General features: G+C 42.8%; 1 protein-coding gene across 2 annotated transcripts in view; it reads left to right on the top strand.

The window, feature by feature from the left end:
* LEKR1 (leucine, glutamate and lysine rich 1) overlaps positions 1–20,830 on the top strand; it is a 76,368-nt gene that overhangs the window by 20,197 nt on the left and 35,341 nt on the right. For both annotated transcript variants that reach the window (XM_048504917.1, XM_048504918.1), the window contains one exon: positions 10,641–10,722. In XM_048504917.1, the coding sequence (XP_048360874.1) occupies positions 10,641–10,722 (82 nt within the window). The remainder of the gene's footprint in view (positions 1–10,640; positions 10,723–20,830) is intronic.

The following is a 20,830-nucleotide window of genomic DNA, read 5'->3' on the forward strand; positions in this document are numbered from 1 at the left end:
TGCGGGGTAGGAGGACTGAGAGAGTTCTGAAGAACTGTGACTAGCCCAAGGTCACCCAGCAGGAATGTAGGAGTGCGGAAACACATCTAATTCACCAAATAAGCCTCTGCCACTCAGGTGGGGGAGTGGGGAACCAAACCCGGTTCTCCAGATTAGAATCCACCTGCTCTTAACCATTACACCACGCGGGCTCTTATGTCCGCATTCCTTATGACCTTTATCACTGTCCATGCCAGTCAAGAATGACAGAAACCATTGAGCATGTGCTTTTACGTTGCAGTTTCTGTCAAGAAACTCGAACTTGGCTCACCTCTACCATTTTGTCTAAATATACAGATAGAGCAAATCACTTTTATGTTTCCTTGTTCCTTGCCGATAGCGCCAACGAAACTACCTTTTAGGAAACAAGATTCTGTGCTCTGGCATCTCAATAAAGCAGAAAACTGTGGCTCAATACTAAAACCCAATATTGTATTTTATATTTCAAACATCGTATATTACTTATATTGAGTATTATCTAATATGATCGTTGTAGATTGTGTGCCACTGCTATGTTTCTTCACTGATCTGGGATCCTAATAAAGATTGAAGGCCCCCAGAAGTCCAGCTTTTGCTCTGTCTGAGCTGCTGAAGAGCCTACATTTATTTGTTAGTTCGTTCGTTTTTAGGCCCATCACCTGCACCTGCCCAGTTGCCGCTATTCAACAGACCTTTCAAAATCCTATCCTTGTCAGCTAACATATTTAAAGAAGCTAAAGACCCAGTCTGTGTATCCACCATCGTCAAAGTGACTCGCAGGAGGAGCAACTCAAGTTAACAGCTCTATCCACAACTTACACCAAATGGCTATAAGTACAATGTACTAGACCCAACACTTCTTAGTGTTAATCAAAAATATATGAACATACAGCAGTGTCCGTGGTGGCGTAAACCCTCTGTTCTACCCTATTCAGGTCTGCCATCTCTGTTGAAAGTCTATGATGGAGATTCACAAGTCTCCTGCCTTCTCTCCACCCTTTCTATTGTCTGATTGCATCTCATAGGGCAGTATGTGTTATTCCATGGACATAATTCTTTTTGATTATTTATTTTTAAAATTCTGTGTTCCCTTTCCGCTTAAAAAGGTTTTTTTTAAGCATTTTAATAAGACATAACCTCCCCAAGTAACCGGGCACATTTTTACTAAAGCCACAATGTAATTAGGTATGCAGGCTTAGCATTAGCTTTCTCACTGAAACGACAAATGTGTTAAGTAACAGGCAGGATTGTGTTATGGCTGTTGAGCCCCCAAATCAGTGCATTAATAAATTCATGTTTTCTTCTTGCAGCGGTAATTTGAAAACATTCATGCTTTGACATGCCTGTTTCCTCCCTCCTAATCTTCTTTCTCTTCCTGGAGGTCATTATGACCAGAAAATTAGTAAACAGCATTCCTGTTCTCTCCAAGAAGGTGTGGAGTGCTCTCCAACTTTCAGTAAACAGAAGCACATTATGACAAGTGGTGGTGCAAAAATAAAATAAAATAAAAAATGGTAAATTGAATCCACATTTTCCCCAAGCAGGATTTTTTAAAAGCAGGAATGCATTTTGATTAGTCATGGAGCAGATATATCCCCTTCCCCTTCTAAATCAGCACATTTTGTTTGGTGTGTCTAACATTCAAAGTTACTTTTTCCCTCCAGGAGTTCTAGGAAGGCTAAAATGTGTTTGCAGAAGGCTTTTATTTTATGGTGGTGCATACCAAATGGCACAAGGACCACCGCAGCTTCTCTTTCCTGACTAACACTAATGTTGAGAGTAAAGCATTACTATTTGGAGAAAAACAAATTTGTATTAACAAAACAGAAAGGAAAATGGCACTTTTTCTCCTGGTGCATGTATTTTGCTTTTTCCCTTATTTGCCAATAGAGCATTACCTTTGTGAATATCAGGGCTATCCCATTGTTCTTTAACTCTTGCAGGAGATCTATATATTCCAATTAGTGGCAAAGAAACAACCACTTAACTGCTGGACTTGATAACCAACTATCCGCCCTGATAGCCACTAAAGCATCCCAAAAAACAGCTTTTTCTTATCTGGTTAAGTCTCTAATCGATCCTCTATTCAATTTTAAGATTCTACAGTCTGCAGATAAAATTTTTCATGAACTTTTTCTCCTTTTTTTGAGCTGAAAATTCTACCTGATGAAGATTTCTGGGGAGCTCAAAGTTTGCACACTTCTCTGTAATATTTTGGTTGATCTTACAAAGAATATAGTGCACAATATCAGGGTGCTCCTTCCAGGGATGGTGGGGAACCATGTTCTCTTTGTTCCCTCCCTCATATTGTGCAAGTGGGTGTTGACTGCCTTAGGTCAGGGGGCCATAACCACACCATCCCACATCAATTGGTTAAGTCCATATGTGCCACTCACAGGATATTTGTGGCACACTGCACTGTAGTTGGTGGATGCTGGCAGAGTTGCTACATACTCTGGTGCAGGGGTCTGCAAGCTACAGCTCTCCAGATGTTCATGGACTACAATTCCCATCAGCCCCTGCCAACATGGCCAATTGGCCATGCTGGCAGGGGCAGATGGGATTTGTAGTCCATGAACATCTGGAGAGCTGCAGGTTGCAGACCCCTGCTGGTGTAATCACTGTGTTGTCTGAGTCTTGACAAGGGATATTTCTGTCACATAAACAGAGGGGAGTGAGAGGACTGGGAAAGAGACTGTGTGGGAGGAGTGGGAAAGAGATGCTTTTAAGTCACCATCTATTATTTTCAATAAACTATTAGCTGTTTTAGGCGTTTTTATAGTTATAATGTTTACCGTTGTATTTAAATGTTTTACTGCGTTTTTAACTTGTTGTGACCCACCCTGAGCCCTCTGGGAAAGGGCGGGATAAAAATATGATTGATTAAACAAACAAATACAAAGAATAGCCATCAGGTAGTGATAAAAGAAAATATTCTGAATACAAACGATTTTAAAATTCTGGAACATATAACTGGCATCAGGACTGCATAGCGTTTTCCTTTCTGTTCTGTTTTCTTATTCAATATGTGTTATTGTACTTTTGAAAAAAGGAACAGTTGTGTTGCATATGTTGTACTTCTCATTGTCATGTTTGCACCAAACGAGATTAGATTCCAAAGAACAGTACAAGTTGAGATAAAAGAACATTAACCTCTCTTCTCAAAGGTGTTCTGTTTAAAGTCTGTGTTGTGCTTGTATACCTTGTTCTGACAGAACAGTATTTGGGGGGAGACCAAAGCTAATTTCCCACTGGCGATTAATCCTGGGATAGTGACCCGAAATATCCAGGTCTCCTCGCGATCTGCCCATTGTCGAACTGCAGAACACAGATCAGTCCTGTTTCTGGCGCTCCCCCCACCCTTATCACGGGATTTTTCTGGACCTGCTTGTATATGCACCTTTTTGAAAAAACACTCCAATGGGAGCTAATAGGAGATGGGGGCTACACATTTGAGGGTCCATAACTTTGGCCCCCATGAACCAAACTTCACCAAACCTGGGTGGTTTCATCAGGAGGGTCTCCTAAAGATACTCTGAAATGTTGGTGCTGCTAGCTTAACAATTGCACCCCTAACAGCAGGCACCCCTCCAAGGGGCAGGCCTAGACATTTTCACTAGAAACATGCTGGAACAGGATGTTGGAACCTGGATGAAAAGGTGCCGATTCTTCTGAAACTTGGTTGTATCTAGATTAAATTTTCAGTGGGAATTCAGCCTTCCAGTGTGCACTTAGTTTCAGTATACTGTCAGGAATACACTTGCAGAGGAAATGCCTGTCTTGGACACAGACTTATCCTCTAGAAATGCCCACATGAACACATAATAGCTGGGCACCCCCCCCCCCCCCCCTAACTTCATGTAGGATGAAGATTCTGCGCAACTTGACTTTCAACAGACAAACCAACTGGTTAATGTCCTTTATGGGTAAACCAAGGCTCACCCATATATCATGGCTTACATGCAAGTTGATGGCCATTTAGACATTTGCAGCTTGCGGCGAGGTTTGCCTTCAACTGAGCCGCAGGATTTTCTCCCACAGCATACGCTTTGAATTTTACATTTACCTTTCCCCACTCCCGAATCTGCTGTAGCTCCTCCTCAGCCATTTTCTCCCCCACTTTGTTTTTGAAAAAATTCCTCCCTTTGCATTAGTGAACTAACATTAGAGCACAATAACATAAGCTAGGCTGACTGTGTGTTCTTTTTTTATTTTGCTTAGTATTTGCGAGTAAAACTCTAAAGCTAAGATATAGTGGCTTGCGTTATTTTGCCCTAATGTTAGTCCCCTAATGTGAAGGAGGGAAAGTTCTTTCAAAAACAGGGAGGAGGGAAGAAAATGGCTGACAGGTAGGGTCGTTTTCAGCAGTAGTGTGTGAGATAAATACAACTGACAAGACTAGGGGGAAACCGGGCCGGGGCGGAGGGGGGGGTGCGGAATGGAGGTATACTGAATGATTTCACAAGTACAAAAATTGAAGGGGAGGGAGAGAGCAAAAGGGGTGGAGAGCAGGTTGATGAAAGGGAGGAATGATCCCCTCTGTGTGAGGGGAGAAGTTGGCAGAGAAGGGAGAACATAACCCAAGGAAGGCATGGTGCATTCTTTATAGATCACAGTCCTGGCAAAGCTGAGAAAAAGATCACGGTTTGCCTGCATCGGGAAACTCTGGCCTTTTGTTCACTCACATTGCAGTGGTGTCGGGAAAGTTACATAAATGAAAATCTGACCCGTATAATGTCCTGATGCTGTTACGTAAATGAAAATCTGCCCCAGAGGAAAGATAAGGTTGGTGCAGTGAGAAGTCCCATGCATAAATGGCTGATGTTGAGGAAATGTTTGCCCTGTGACTTTGGCTCTGTGCAATGGCTATCATGTTTGAGAGGTATTTACCATCTAGAGCACTCTTGTTATAGTTACACAATATTCAGTTTTTATGAACCAGTTCTGGTTTATTTACGAGGAGGAGGAGTTTAGGAAACCCATGGGCGTGTGAATTCTCTCCCTCCTGTCCTCCCATGCCAAGCCAAGTGAAGAATTTCTGGGTTGTAAGAAACTGCAGTTGGTTGTGATTTCCAGATTGGGTGAAGCGGCAAACTCTCGTTTTGATCTAGTGTAACAAAACAGGATTCCAAACCCTAATTTAATCTTGGCTTGGAATCCGGGTTTGTAGGAATATTACAGGACAGGTGTCACAACAAATTGAAGTTTCTTTAAAAATCAGCAAGTTTTACATCTTGCAAGAAGAGAGAACAAGGAAGCGTGTAAACCTGAGGATAACCTGGCTCATTTTTTATTACAAACCAGAGTTGGTGCTGTCCAAACAGCCAAAAAATATCCATACTGGGTATATTTTAGTAGTAGCTTGTATTCTGAGAGTGTTTATAAAACAGGTCTGTTCTATGAAAAGAATGATTCACGCATAGAGTCAACACAGAAATTGCCTGATATATGTTTCCAGTGCTTCATATGTGGAATCTGTAAGATAAGAACTGTCCGTTAGATTTTAGGTTACTCTGTAGTCCTATGCAGAGTTATTTCAGCATAAGCCCATTGAAATCTGCGATTTTAGGCTGGAGTAGCTCTGCATAGCATTCATCTTGAGTTTGTAGTTTGAAATTTGTTATTGATTTCGACAACGATGTCTCACAACCTTATTATATTAAGCAAACTCCATTTCTTTTGATATTTATTTTCTCAGACAAGCCTCTTTTGGCCCATTGATCCCTCCTTGTTATTGCATTGAATTATTGGTTGCAATTGCTGTGGAAGAATTTTGGACATAGCGACTTGTCCACTTGTTATGGGTAATTTTGTTCTCCCTGTCAGAAAATTAGATTTATTGAGAAGATAGGCTTTTTAAATGTAAAAGGTTGACTGAAAGTTATCTCAACATTTGGTGTAATTGTGTGGAATCTTTACTATCTCTGCAATGCCTAGCGTGTAACAGAAGGGTCATTGTGACCAGTTCTGTTATAGCTGTTGACAACAGCATTTTGACATAACACTAGATTGTGGAGGTTTTTTGGTTTTGTTTTTTTTTGTCCTGATCTGATGTTTCCCGTGCTATATCTGAACAGCAATATAAAAATGTTCTGGGAGGGGGAAAATTAGGATAAAGAAAGTATTCTGAATACAAACAATTTTAAAATTCTGGTGCATATTATCTGAAGAAGCAAAAATTTTACCAGTTCCATAAGACAATGGCAGCTGCTAGTGCTTTTGTGGAGGAGTTTGGGGCTGAGAAGTTGTAGAGATGGGATGGGAGAGGTACAGACATGTTGACCCACATCAGGGAGTGCAATGTAATGTTCAGTTCAGTTTTAGTTCAGTTTTATTACGGCCATTAGGCCAGCAAAAAAGAGCAGAGAAGAACAAGAAAAAGGAGGAACAACAAACAAAAGAACAATCGAATTTGCACTGAAATCCACGAAACAGAAATCCACACAAAAAATATCATCAGCTTGTAGCATTCTTACGGTCACCCTCATGTGGTCTGGCTCTTGGTCCCAACATGGTTCTTCTCTTACTATATGCCAGCATACAAAATTTAGCTACCTGCTGAGATATAAGAGAGAAACTTCGGTCTTCAAGCAAAATTCTCACAAGAACTGAGTGAGGAATTAACTCTAGTTAAATTTCACCAGCACTGGATAAACAATGGATGAATTAAACGCCTCCCACTTTCCCCTTTATGGAGTTCACAATGCAATAAAATATGTAATACAGAGTCCACTTCCCCTGAGTTACAAACACATAGTCACCCTATGTGGAGTGGGATTTTTTAGAATCTGCCCATTAGATTGGCTGATGGAAAAGCGTCAAAAGCAGACCCCAGAAAAGGCCAATGACATTCATTAGATGTTATATTGGACAGGTAAGGGGCAGCCGAGATACCTGTCCAAGATTTTAATGGTTTATATAACGCCCGGTAACAAGGAGAAATCTGTTTGCATTTCAATATCATTGAGCCGTTGATAGACCAACGCTGTTGCTCTACACTGATCCAGTTCCAATAATTGTACAGGATCCAAACCACACGGTGTAACTTTAAGTGTTATTGTTTCTAGCCAGCTTGGATATGGTGTTGCTGCCAGAAGCAAAGGCAATAAACCCATGGGATGGGAGAGGACTTTAAGCCAGTATTTGATAATAAGCCTCCAAAAGGTTGTCTCAACTTTAGCTTACCCTGCTTCTTGTCTTGAAGCTACATTAGCTGTACATTTAGGAGTGTTAAAAAGAGCTCTGAGGGAATGTGGATGGGACTCTCTCTCTAATAGAGTCAGAAATCCGAAATTATTGCCAATGGGGCTCCCTTAGGTGAGTTGTGCCAGGAGTTTAGCTTCAAATAATCTAATTGCAGCTGGAATAAATCCACCCCCCTTGTGATCGAAAATATCTTAGGATTGCCTGGCAGGCTCCTTTGTGCTGTGTGTATGGCTGTTTGTATATGGGCTGAGGGTTTTCCGTTGTACTGGAAAACCACACCTAGGTATTTGAAACACTTTATTTGTTCAATCTGATGACCTAACAACTGCCATTTCAGTTTCTTAAATTTGGCATTAAAATGCACTATCTTGGTCTTTGTGTAGTTGATGCCAGCTGTTCCTCTGTGCATATCTGAACAAATATCTTCAGCGCTCTTTTTAGCCCCACTCTTGTCAATGATAATACAACAAGCATCATCGGCATGCATGGCAGGAATGGCTATACTCTTATCCAATGATGGGATAGGTGCATGGAATCTTTCTTATGAAACCCTGTTATTAATGTGTTAACATAAAAGTTAAACAAATGGGGTGCCTAGAGAGGGCACCCTTACCTTACACCTTTCTGAGTAGAGATAGAGCCGTTAGATGACCTTTGTGTGAGAACCTTACCTGTATGGTGCGTGTTCTCCGTAACTTGACCATTAAGTGGAGAAGGCGTCTATAGATATTAGTTTCTACTAGCATTGAGAAGCCGACCTCCTGAGTTACATTGTCAAATGCAGCTTTAAGATCCAGCGAAGAAGCTAAGTATAGTGATCCTTTTTTGACAAGAAGCACATATTTCTCTGGGTAGTTTAGTATCAGGCAGTGATCCATAAAAGTTGAGCGGCCTTCTGAAAGCCAACCTGTTCATCCTCCAATAGTTTTTCTCTATTCAGCCATTCAAGTAGTTTTATACACAGATATTTAGTATATAGTTTGCTTGCAACACTAAGTAAGCTAATTGGTCGGTAATGAGCTGGATTTGAGGATAAGCCTTTTTTAAAAATAGGGACTATAATTGCAGCACTCCAATCAGATGGAATACAGGCGGTGCTATTGATATGAGTAAAAAGCTCAGCCAAAACTGGGAATTCCATTCTACATTAGTTTTTTCAGTAATTCTGAGTGGTATAAAATTAGTTTCAGGGCCTTGCCATCTTGCAATTGCAAGATCATGATTTTAATTTCATCCGTGGTCACTGGAGGCCATAGTGGGATATCAGACAAGACAGAGTGATGCCACGTTAGAGCCTGCTGATCTTTATAGAGGTCAGAGAAATAACTCTGCAATGTAATGTTAAATCTGCTGTGCTCTAGATTTTATGCTGTAAACGCTCAGAAGAGCACTTTGTGTTCACCAACACGTTTCCATTTGTGTGGCCTTCGTCATGGGAGCAGAGTGGTGTGGGGCCTTTTCTGTGTGTTTTAATATATGAGATGTTTGTTAACTGGCTGGGGCTCATATACCCCTGGTCGAGTGCTATGATTACCTGTAAGTTTAGTCAGAATCCTATCCTGTGTTGAACTATGGGTAGAGAATGAGAGGAGCATTGATCTGGTGCTCTTCTGATTAAAGTGGTAGTGTTTGTAGTTAAGGTACCTCTTTGGTACAGATAGTGTTACTTTACTGTCAAGGACAGAAGTGAACATAGTTTAGATCTTTTTTTCTGCTCTGCAGGCCCCAATTTTTCTACTCTACAGGCACCAACTTTGCCCATTTCTATGTGCTGGTAGAGGTTATGTAAATGATAGTTTCCCACCTGTGTCACCTGTGTCACTTTTCTTCTTCAGGGTCCCATTCCACTGGCACAATGGGTGATCTTGTGTTACCCATCTAAAACTTTCAGCAGCAAAGTGGTACCTCAATGAATCATTGACCCACAGTGTCACAGAAACACCTGCAAAAGTGCATGCCACAATAATCAGTTTCCGAGGTAGTTTTTAGCCAGTTGTTAATTTATTTGTAGGCCAACTTTCAGTGAAACCTTCTCACGGCAGCAGCCGTTTTCTCAGGCTGCTTCAGGGAGAGAGAAGTGGCTACAAGTCTTTCCCTCCATTGGCCTGCCTCTGACTAGCTGCCATGGGTCCCTCTCTCCCCTGAATGGTCTCCTGCTCCAGCCTTTCCATCTGGACATTGTAGAATCAGTCTGAATTTGCTTGTTTTCTCCTTCCCTTTTTTGTAGGTAGTTATTTAGAATTGTAGATCACCTTAAAACATGCAGAGAGAAGAAGAAGAAGAGTTTTGGATTTACGTCCCCCCTTTCTCTCCTGTAGGAGACTCAAAGGGGCTGACAATCTCCTTGCCCTTCCCCCCTCACAACAAACACCCTGTGAGGTAGGTGGGGCTGAGAGAGCTCCGAGAAGCTGTGACTAGCCCAAGGTCACCCAGCTGGCATGTGTGGGAGTGTACAGGCTAATCTGAATTCCCCAGGTAAGCCTCCACAGCTCAGGCGGCAGAGCTGGGAATCAAACCTGGTTCCTCCAGATTAGATACACGAGCTCTTAACCTCCTACGCCACTGCTGCTCCATTTATATAAATGTATCAAATTAATTAATATTCTGGAAGCACTGGGCATGGTTAGCATGTACCGCTTCTGTGCAAAACATTTCTGAGAATCTCTGAAAAAAGGCAAGATGCTTGTTGGGATACCATGCAGCGAGGGAAGTAGGGGTACTGATGGGGCTTAGGGTGCCAACTAAGTCTGACCTCCCTCCTGACAAGCTCCCAGCTGATTGAGTCTCAAGAGCAGCCAGAAGCCTCACAGGACAGAGACAGAGCTGGCTTGCAGACAAGCCAAAAGCAGGAGGTCAGAGTGCTTGCAGAATCTCCTCCAGTCACTGAGGCCAGAACTAACAGTCCACCCAGCTTACCTGAATCAGTGAGGCAGCTTTGTCCGTATTTGCCAATAGAGCACTAACTTTGCTTACCTTCAGATGGCTTGGAACTTGTTTCTCTGGACTCAAATTAAGACCGCTCTCTCCCTCTCTCACATCTGTGCCTGCTAGCAGCTGTAATATGTGAACTTGGCAGGCTAGGACAAAGCCATGGTTTTATGAATATATATACTACTCATGATGTCGGCTCTGTTGGAATACTGATTCCTTGTTTTTTCCCCCTTGGCTTTTAATAACATATCCTTACTGGGAATACATTATATTCTTGTGTTTTCTGAGGGAAAATTTTCTTAATAGTTTAAAATCTCGGCAGGTTTTTGTTTAACGTCTGTAGTATGTTTACCACAGATCACTAAAAGAAACAATTAAAGAAGTCAGCTGTCAAGATATAAATCACACTGTATTGTTGGTAAACTACCGGGGAGGGGGGGGGGGAGCAGGATTGGATTAATAAGAATGATAATTTAATTTTTCAGATTTAACGAGTCAAGTGGAGAGAACGGAACACAAATTCCAGAAAACAGCTGCTGAAATGGGCTATTATAAAGAGCTGTTCATGTAAGGCATCTAATTTTATTCATATCACGCATAGTTCTTTCTGACTGATTCCTCTGTAATTATGTACTAAAATGTAATTAATAAATTAATAACAGTGTTCAGATCCATGATCTTAGAGAGCAACAGATTGTTATTGTAAAGTTTATGACCCATGGGAATTTTTTTTTTATTATGTTTGGATTACCACTAGTATATTGTATATTATATTGCATCCCAAGTTTACAGGCATGAAATCTTTTTGAGCGAGTAAAGAAACTGACCCGTGGTATAGCCTTATTTTTGGAAAGTCTTCATCGGTATTCAGGCAAATCTTGCCGGTGTATTACACGAGGGATTTGTCTTGGGGCCATCTCCAGGTCAATCGCAAGGCAAAACTCATTACCCTGGGTGGCTCCGCAAAGCATATAGAAAGGCTATGTGCTGAGGCTTGAAGTTGTTTATGAAAGGGATTACTGTTCTATTTAGCACTGTATGCTTGCTATGCTAGCTGGGTTGCCACCTAACTGGGAGAGTCCACTTGAGAACTCTTGCCACCGGGTCATCCTGCCTTAAAGACTTCTAAGTCTGTTTTTTCGGCTTGATGCTTAGGTCCTATTTACATCATTATTACATTGTATGGATGCGGAACCTGAACTAAGTGGACCCCCTGCTACGTTTGCTCATTGAGGTTATTTGATTTATGCACCAAGACTTGAAGTTGTTTACTGGAGGGATTACTCCTTTATTCAGCGCTGTACCCTTATTGCATTTCTTTTGTTGGTGGTTCTTTATACTTTTTCACTTGCTTGCACTTTCTTGTATTATTAAGCCACTATCACTTGAGCTGTGTTCTTGATTGTATATGTACAGCAGTCTGGATATAGTAACGTATTTGTTGTTCTAATGTGCTTACACTGTACCCACATTGTGTATTTTTTGTGAAGGCAGACTTGGGTGTGCGGAGTGTAGCCTCCTGATACCATAAGAAGAAGAGTTTGGATTTATATCCCCCCTTTCTCTCCTGTAGGAGACTCAAAGGAGCTTACAATCTCCTTGCCCTTCCCCCCTCACAACAAACACCCTGTGAGATGGGTGGGGCTGAGAGAGCTCCGAAAAGCTGTGACTAGCCCAAGGTCACCCAGCTGGCATGTGTAATCTGAATTCCCCAGATAAGCCTCCACAACTCAAGTGGCAGAGCTGGGAATCAAACCCGGTTCCTCCAGATCAGAGTGCACCTGCTCTTAGCCACTGCTCTTAATCACTACGCCACTGCTGCTACCTAAGGGCTGATGGAGCAAGAAGTTCAGAGGAGGCAGAATATAATATCCCAGGGACCCAGGCTTTTCCGTCCTCACAATTGTTCAGTCTCAGTAGACATGCTGGCCATGGCATCTCAGGATGTACCATCGGATGTATCTGATTGCCAGAAGAATTCAGATACCTTTATTGGCATACAGCTTGCCAGAAGGCACGGTGAAACCTAAGGCATGGCTTATGTGCAGGGTTCTTAAGACAGGTTCTGTTTTATATTTGGGCTTTTAATATAACAAATTGCAACCTGCCTTGAACCACATAGGGAAAGGCAGAATTTTAGTGTTTTTGTAAAGTGTTTTTTTTTAATTGTTCGGTAATAAGTGTTCCAGTGTTTGGAATATGCTGCCACAGGAGGTGGTGATGGCCACTAACCTGGATAGCTTTAAAAAGGGCTTGGACAGATTTATGGAGAAGTCAATCTATGGCTACCAATCTTGATCCTCCTTGATCTCAGATTGCAAATGCCTTAACATACCAGGTGCTCAGGAGCAGCAGCAGCAGCAGAAGGCCACTGCTTTCACATCCTGCATGTGAGCTCCCAAAGGCACCTGGTGGGCCACTGCGAGTAGCAGAGTGCAGGACTAGATGGACTCTGGTCTGATCCAGCAGGCTAGTTCTTGTCTTCTTATGTTCTTATGTCCAGTAGTTTATTAAGTCTGCAGTTTGTAGCTAGGGATTTTACCTCACAAAAGGGAATTCTGACCATGGAGGGGAATGAATTCATGAATTATCTTTTAACATGAAACCTACTTGGTTTGATGCTTTTGCTTGACTTTGAAAGTGAAGTACATACAAGACAAGGATTACATGCTCAGGTATTTAAGCAGCCATTATGACACTGGTAGGAATGCCATCAATTTCTGTGGCACAGTGAGCTTTGAATAGCAGTAGTTACGAACAAAGCATAGGTAAGGATCCTGGGAAAATAAGAGTTGAGACCTAGCCCATTATACATGGAACACTTACCTTGGGCCTCTTAGCCGTGCAGTGGAGTTTCATTGCGTTTCTCTTGTTTACACACAAGGAGGCAGCCCACAGCCTGCAGTGCAGCTTTTCTGCTGAACTCTGCTAGGCCTCTGGTTCTCCTGGTTCTCTTAATGGTGACTATCAACAGCCTTAAAGGCACAGATCTCATCATACCCAGGAGTCTCAACACTAGAGCTGATATCCTCTCTTCCTCCCTTCCCCTCCACTCTCTCTCTCTCTCTGCCACTGCTGCAAGAGAAGAGAAGAGAGAGGTTTGTTTTAAAACAGATTTAAAGTTTTAAAAGCCCTTCGATCATCGGGGAGGGGGAAAGCAAAGTGTGGGAGGTGGGGTGGAGCCCAAAAGATGCCCTGCTTATCCTTGTAATAGCCCTTTAAGTTGTTTTTTATTGAGATATCAACCTCACCATATCTGCATTTAGAGAATCAGGAAGGAACTGGCAGCATGGAGGGGGAAGGCTGGCTTTGGGCAGAGGGCAGATGTCCAGAGCAAAGCTGTGTTCACTGGCAAATCTGCCTGCTCTGGCGGCGAAGCAAATTAAAAGTCGCGATTAAAATGCATTTGCTTGCTGCAGAGAGAATGGAAAATGAAAGCAGGGCTCCAGGAAAGAGGTCCATACAAGAAATCCTGCTGCGGCGGACATTCTCCCCCTTCACGCAGCAAGCACATTGTGCATAATTAACCCTAGTGTGGCCATTGTACTCTTACTGCAGAGGACTAGAAAACACAGAACACTACAATAAAACCTTTTCCACATAGGTTATGTGTCCCGAGTGTAATGCTTTTGGTAATTCCTCCATTCCCCCACAGCATAGTGGGGAATTTGTGTACCTTCCAAGGTTCCTCTCACTGTTCTCTGAAACTTAAGTTGCTTCAGTGGCTTGGAAAAGATCCTTGCAAAACCTGAGTAGCTGCCACATAGATGGGAAATTTTGGATTTTCCCTATCACATCCATGAGGCAGCCAACATTAGGGCAGCTATGGCATAGTGGTTAAAATGCCACACTAGGACCTGGGATGACTGGGCTTTTAATACATTGCTCAACGATGGAAGTTTGTCAGGTGACCTTGGGACTGTCACAGCCTCTCAGTCTAACTGGAGGAGGGGTCCTTGATCAGGGAGAAAAGTGGGATATAAATAAGCAGTGACGTAGGTATAGATTTTTTATGGGGGGGTTCGGGGGCAAGGTCACGCCCCCACCTGCCCCTGGGGACATGGCCACACCTCCCCAAGCTCCGCCCCTCAGTGCTTATAAAAGCAGCTCTCCGAGGCCAGAGATGGCAGACACCCCTGCCCTGCCCGCCCCACCCCCACACTGACTGGGTTCCCAGCTGGTAGCCAGCAGTCCCTTCTCCCTCCCCTCCAGGCAGAGGGGTAGCTAGGGAAAATGGAGCCTAGTGCAAAACCTGAGGTTTGCGCACACCCCCCCCCCCCATGGTTGGCTGCTGTGATGCTGAAATCCACCCCCAAACAGCATCACTTTCAATGGTGTTTAAATTAGGGAGCCCAGATCCTCCTTTTAAATCCATTTTAAAGGGAGAATCTGGGGTCCCCAGTTAAAACAACATTGAAAGTGATGCTATTTTGTGGTGGATTATCCCCCACCCTGAAACAGCATCACTTTCAAGGTTTAATCTGGGGACCTTAGATTCTCCCTTTAAATCCATGCTGGATGGGTTTGATTCAAAAGGAGAATCTGGGGAAATTTGGGGGGTGACTGCTGACAGGGGTCAATTGTTAAGCTAGCATCACCAAACTTTCAGGGTATCTTTAGGAGACTCTCCTAAATGATGATACCACCCAGGTTTGGTGAAGTTTGGTTCAGGGAGTCCAAAGTTATGGACCTTCAAAGATGTAGCCCCATCTTCTATTATCTCCCATTGGAAACAATGGGGGATGGGGCACCCCCTTTGAGGGTCTTTGGACCCCTGAACCAAACTTCACAAAACTTGGCTGGTATCATCAGAAGTGTCACCTGACGATAGCCTGAAATGTTGGTGCTGCTAGCCTAAAAATGCGCCCCCTGCAGGCCAAAAATCGAAAAACACTTTAAAATACAAAAAACCACAAACGGGGCAGAGCTTCGGACATGCAATGGGGGCAGTTGAACCCGAGAACCCCCCCCCCCTTACCTACCTCTTTGTAAATAAGCAAATCCGAAGACACTGTCCAACAATGAGTTGTGGACATAACAAATGCCCCATATTAGCACATCACCTAGATGCTACTTGCCAGTATCCCACTTCAAGATGCAAGGTCTCCCTCTGGATGTGGAGAGAAGCAAACAGGCAAAAAATATGGCAAGGCACTCAGCACGGATGAAAAATAGGCAACATTGGCAGGCCAGAAGTCTAAGGGATGTGCAGTAGAGCACAAGGTCCAAGACAAAAACCCCAGTCTTAGATCCAGCTTTTCAAAACAAAATCTGTCATCACACCAATAAGTAACAGCTGCAACTTCTCCCCCCTTCCCCGTGCTATGTTATCCAGGAGCTACAAAGAAAACAGGAAATCCCGCACACTTAGAGCAAGGCTGACAGAGAGATGGAGCTCAGATGTTGTCTTGAAAACACTTGCACCAGCTGAAACTTCAGGCCAAACCCATAAATCTCACATAGACGCACACAGCAAAGGCTGTTGAGGGGCAGGGGTGCAGAAAACCTTGTGACAGCTTGGCTGGCTCAGAACAGAGTGCAGCGTGCAGGAGCGAGACATATTTGACTCTCTTGCCTTGCACAATAGAATCTTACTGCTGAAGACCACTTACGCATAGTGTCTGCTTTGAGGTAGTATGTGATGGTAGTGGCAATGATGACTCAATACAACGATCAAAGTTCTAGTCACAGCCAGACCAAATCTGACTTGGTCATCTGTCTCTCATGGATTTTAAAAGGACAAGTTTCTGGGCCTTGTTCATGAGGACTTTTTGTCTTCGCCTACCACAGCCCTTTGCAAACCTGGAAGAGTTTGCTTCAAAGTCAAGGACCCCTCTAGGGGAGCATTCTTCGCATGGTTGCTGCTACAAGGAGAAATCAGCTGCTCTCTTCTCCATGCACTGTGGAAAGGCTTTGTGTGCATGGTGACACCACTGGATTCCAGTCAAGTTTGGTATAGTGGTTAGTTCCAGTTTTGGATCTGGGAGACCCAGATTCAAATATATATATTTCACACAGTTCCTTGAATATCAAAGAAGGTTCTCTTTTGCAGGATGTACCCTGTAATTCCTGCATTCACATTTTAATCCAAACTGCAAGTACTCTGTTGCTAAGCGTTTCAAATATGTAAATAATGTAGTGTAAATAAAAAGAACAGCATGCGCCACGTACATAAATAATTTTGAGATATGGCTATAATCTGGGTCTAATTTAGTGAAACAATATCTACTCTTTCAGTTTAAATGTAAATATTATTAACTAAGTTTATTAATAGCAACCCAAGTTAATGTAATATCCCTGAAGTTTAAAATACTAGGTAAGTATATTTCTCTCTGCACAGATGTCAAACTCGCAGCCCTCCAGATGTTAGGGACTACAGTTCCCACCATCCCCTGCCAGCATCATGCTGGCAGGGGCTAATGGGAACTGTAGACCCTAACATCTGGAGGGGCGCGAGTTTGACACCTGTAAGGCATATCTGCCAACTTTTAAAATTCTCTTGGGAGACTGGGGCTATTCCCTTGAATCTGTCCTGTTCATTCACCTATAAAAAATAATGACAAGAAAGATCAAGTTTATATTCACGAATGTGTTTTTGAACACATGAAGGACACTTTGTACTTCAAAAATGAGCCGTGGCCCCATACTGCCATTGGAACCATACTGTGTTTTTCCAGTGGGAGGCATTAATCCACTTTTCCTGCTCCCTGCCTCTTACGTCGCAAGTGCAACTAAATGTTTCTCTGCTTGGGAAGCCTTGAAACAATCTTTGATTTTCCACCATGTATGAATGCCTGCGCTTGGGCAAAAGGAAGTTCATTTCTTCCTTGCCAGTTGGGATCTGGAAGTTCAGAATCTGAGATGGAGGCTAAGGTTACCAGCCTCAAGGTAGAGCCTAGACTTCTTGTGAGAATTAAAAGATCTCCAGACTTTAGTGATCCATTTCCCTGGTGGAAACGCCAGCTTCCGGTGATCAACTCTATGGCATCACATCCCTGCTAAACTCCCTCCTTCCCCAGCCACTGCCCCCAGTTTCCCAAGCCGCCAACCCTATACTCTGTTCCACAGAAGCATAATAGTAGAGTTGTATATTCCTCTGCCACAGAACAAAGCATGCCGGACCTTCTTTGTTGTTGAATGCTCCTTCTGGATCCTAGTGCCTACCTAGCCCTTCTCCCCTCACCCAATTCAAGGTAAAAATAGATTTTTGTATAAATGCTCTTGGACCAAAATACCATGTTCAGTAATGCACAAAAACAATGGCTTTGACAGAGGCAGTGTGGAAGAATGAATGTTAATTCTCATATTCATTTGGGACTATATTCTGATGCAGAATCACACTGTTTTCTCAACCACTGCACTTCAACTGACTGTACTGTTCTTTCTATGGAAAAGAGTATAGTTTGTGTGAAGGGGATTAACTCCATTTTGCCCAGGAGCTGTGGTTCGTACTTTGCTGGAAACTGGCCAGTGATTGAAGATGCCAATAAAGGCCATGGCATGGCATGGAATGGACTTCACAAATTAGGAAGCCTTCAGTTGCTCTGTGCCTGTTAGGAGACAGTGACATGCGCGATTTGTCATGATTAATACAGCTGTAAAGCATTAATTATTGCAGCCTTCTGTCTGTCTGCTTGCTACTGCACTGACAGAGCCTTCTCTTTCCCTGCTAAAATATGATGATAGGTATAGAGAGCTAGGCCTTTTCTCCACCTAGCTCATTGTCAGTGGCGTACCGCCGGAAAATGGCACCCAGGACAAGTAATAAAACTGTGCCTCCCCGGGCCACCCCACATCACACCCTCCTACCAAAATTGTGCCCCTACCTCTCCAAGGATTGAGGTGGCAGGCAGGAGAGTGAAGCAGGGAGGGAAGGGGCAGGTGTCCAAATGCATCCCACCCATGTGACTAAAGTTAATTGTGCCTGGGCTGTGAGACCTCTTCTCCACCCCCCAAATACGCCTGTGCTCTTTGTGGTTTGCTCGCCCTGGAAGAGAAGGGTCTTCTCAATGCCATATACTCCAAGCCCCTTAAGTGGAAATGGCAGAGATTGATCATTCTGTGTACAAAGCATGAGCTCTACCACTGAGCTTCAAGCTGCACTCAAGGCACCTCTAGTCAGATTATTTGGATTCACTGGGGTTAATAGCAGAAGCAGGCTTCAAGCATTCCATCATTCCCGCTCCCCTCACCCAGTGCGATTTTCTCCCTGTGGAAACCACCTGAGAGAGTCCATGAAATTCTTTGCAAGTAAACGCAGTGTTCTCTGGAGACACGCTGTTCCTCTGGTAGGTCCTGATAATCCTTGCTAAGAAGAGCTTTCCCACAAGAGTCATCACCCAAAAGAGTGAAGCTATTTAAAAAGTGTGCTCTCGTAATTCTATGCTAAATTGCCGCTTCCCTCCGACTTCGTTCTCCAAAACACCCCTTTTCAGCTCCCCCATCTTCTGATTTCTATCTGTCAGAACAGAAAATTTCATTATGTAGAACATCCGCGGTAGAGAACATAAACCAGCCAAGGATCTGTGTGGTTTGAAATTATAACCTAGTTGCAGGATACTATTTCCAATTCTTGTTGATAACGTCACTTGGTAATATTTCAACAACCTCCCCAGCACCACACCTGTGGCTATGAGACAAAAGGCTATGTGGATGAAACATTGAACATACTGGGTGTCCGAAAGGAATGGCTTCCTATACTCTTGAGTACCTAAAAACAAATGTATTCAAATATTTTTTTCCTAAAACAGTGTTCACAAAAGCATGTTGCTCGTCACGGATAATAAATTTGGATTGGTTGTTTCTGAGGAGGGCCTGTGGAATAACGGTAGAGCATTGATATCTCCAGTTGAAAGGTGTTGAGTGGCATATGCTACCGGTAGTAAATACCTTTCTCTGCCCAAGACCCTAAAGAACAATACATTTGAGTATATCAAAAAATTATATAGAAGTATTTTAAGTAATTAAGTGAATAGAATTGACTTTTGGGGGAGCAGTAGTGTGAATACGGGTTGGATTCAACAAATGTTTTAACAAATCATTGCTCAATTCTCCTCCTTATTACATTCCCTCATTCCACATGTCTTTTGTCCATGCAGGTCCCAGAATCCCCAGTATAGCCATATTTGGTGGCTGATGCCGACTTCCTCTTTCCTTGTTCACTAGTTGAAAAGCTGATTGGAACTACCTTTGTACATATAACTTAAATACCAAAATGTTCGACACTACTGAAATTCAGCACATGTTATACTTCACGATATCCGTTCTGATGCTTAGAATGGGGTGCTTTTAGTCTGTAATCATAGTTACATTATACTTGCGATGTCTGTTATATTTGTCTGGATTTTCTTCTTGAGAATTCGTGCAATGTCATGAAGAATATCCACGTTTTTTAAAGGAATACCTACCAGTGACGCTGGCAAGCTAACTCATGTTTTATATGGCATGTGCAATGTTCTTTTGAATGTAATACTTTAATTCAGCAGTTACATAAATCATAGTGACAGCCAGTTCCGGAAATCATTAGACATGACAAATTTCAAAAGAAATTCTTTGCACTTAAAGGTCTTCATACATTTCTCAACAAATGTTTCCACTTTCTTGTAGCAGTTATTTAGGTAATTATGCAAATAAATCATTGAACGGTTGACTAATTATGTTTGATTTTTTAACATGGGAGGAAATGAAACATGAAAGGGAATCTGAAAATTATGTCTGTTTAAAAAAAAAAACCCACCAGTCAGCATAATACATTATCACTGACTGCAGGTTTGCACCCAAACTGTACTGTGTGAGCCCCAAATTAATTAGTTTGACATATTCAAAGGCAAAATTATTATGCAGTGGCATTGCATTTTCAGCATTGCTTTTTTCTGTGAAAAGTAGCCATCGGAGGCTGTAATCTTGAATGCAGAACTAGCACTTGGGGGGGAGGGAGTTGCTTAACAGTGTCTCCGCGGACCATTATCACCCTAAAAATTATCTGCTGTCTTCTTTTCTTTCTACATGGAAAAAAAATACCCAAGGATCTGTAGTTAGTTCATTACAGTTTGGCAAAGATCTGCTGAGAGAATGTGCTATTTGGGTCCCACCTGATCCTCCAGACGTGGTGATTCAGATCTTGTTTATCACTCTAAGCAAGTTGTTCCTCAGGTACAGTCCGGCCTTCCCTTGGGCTGTGCTTCCTGGTTCAATTTGTCTTCATAGAGCTCTGTTAGTTCCATAGAAAAGCAGACTATGAAGGTTCAATGGCATAACATGTGCGAGAAGTGAATGTATTCTGGACTGAAGACACATGAACATGTGGAGCTTTGCCATGCTGAGTCAAACCACTCGTCTGTCAAGACCAGGGTTGTCTACTACTCTGTCTGCTTTCCGGGGCCTTGGAGGTTTTCTGCATCTCTATTATCTGATTCTTTTAAATGAGCATGTGAGCAATTGAACCTGGAATACAAAGCAGATGATTTATCACTGAGCTGCAGCTCCACAAGACCTTACCTATTATTTCCAGAAGCCAAACTTTTGGCAAACAGCATAGCAGAATCTCCTACAGTACTCCCTCCCCAAAGACAGCTTCCATCATTTCTTGGTAGTGGCGATACCCAGCACTGAACTCCAAATCAGTCACCTTTTCTAAGTACTGGTGTTTCCTACTGGCCTCCTGCTTGAACTTGTT

Source organism: Sphaerodactylus townsendi, linkage group LG08 (assembly GCF_021028975.2).
Source record: "Sphaerodactylus townsendi isolate TG3544 linkage group LG08, MPM_Stown_v2.3, whole genome shotgun sequence".
NCBI classification, from domain to species: Eukaryota; Metazoa; Chordata; class Lepidosauria; order Squamata; family Sphaerodactylidae; genus Sphaerodactylus; species Sphaerodactylus townsendi.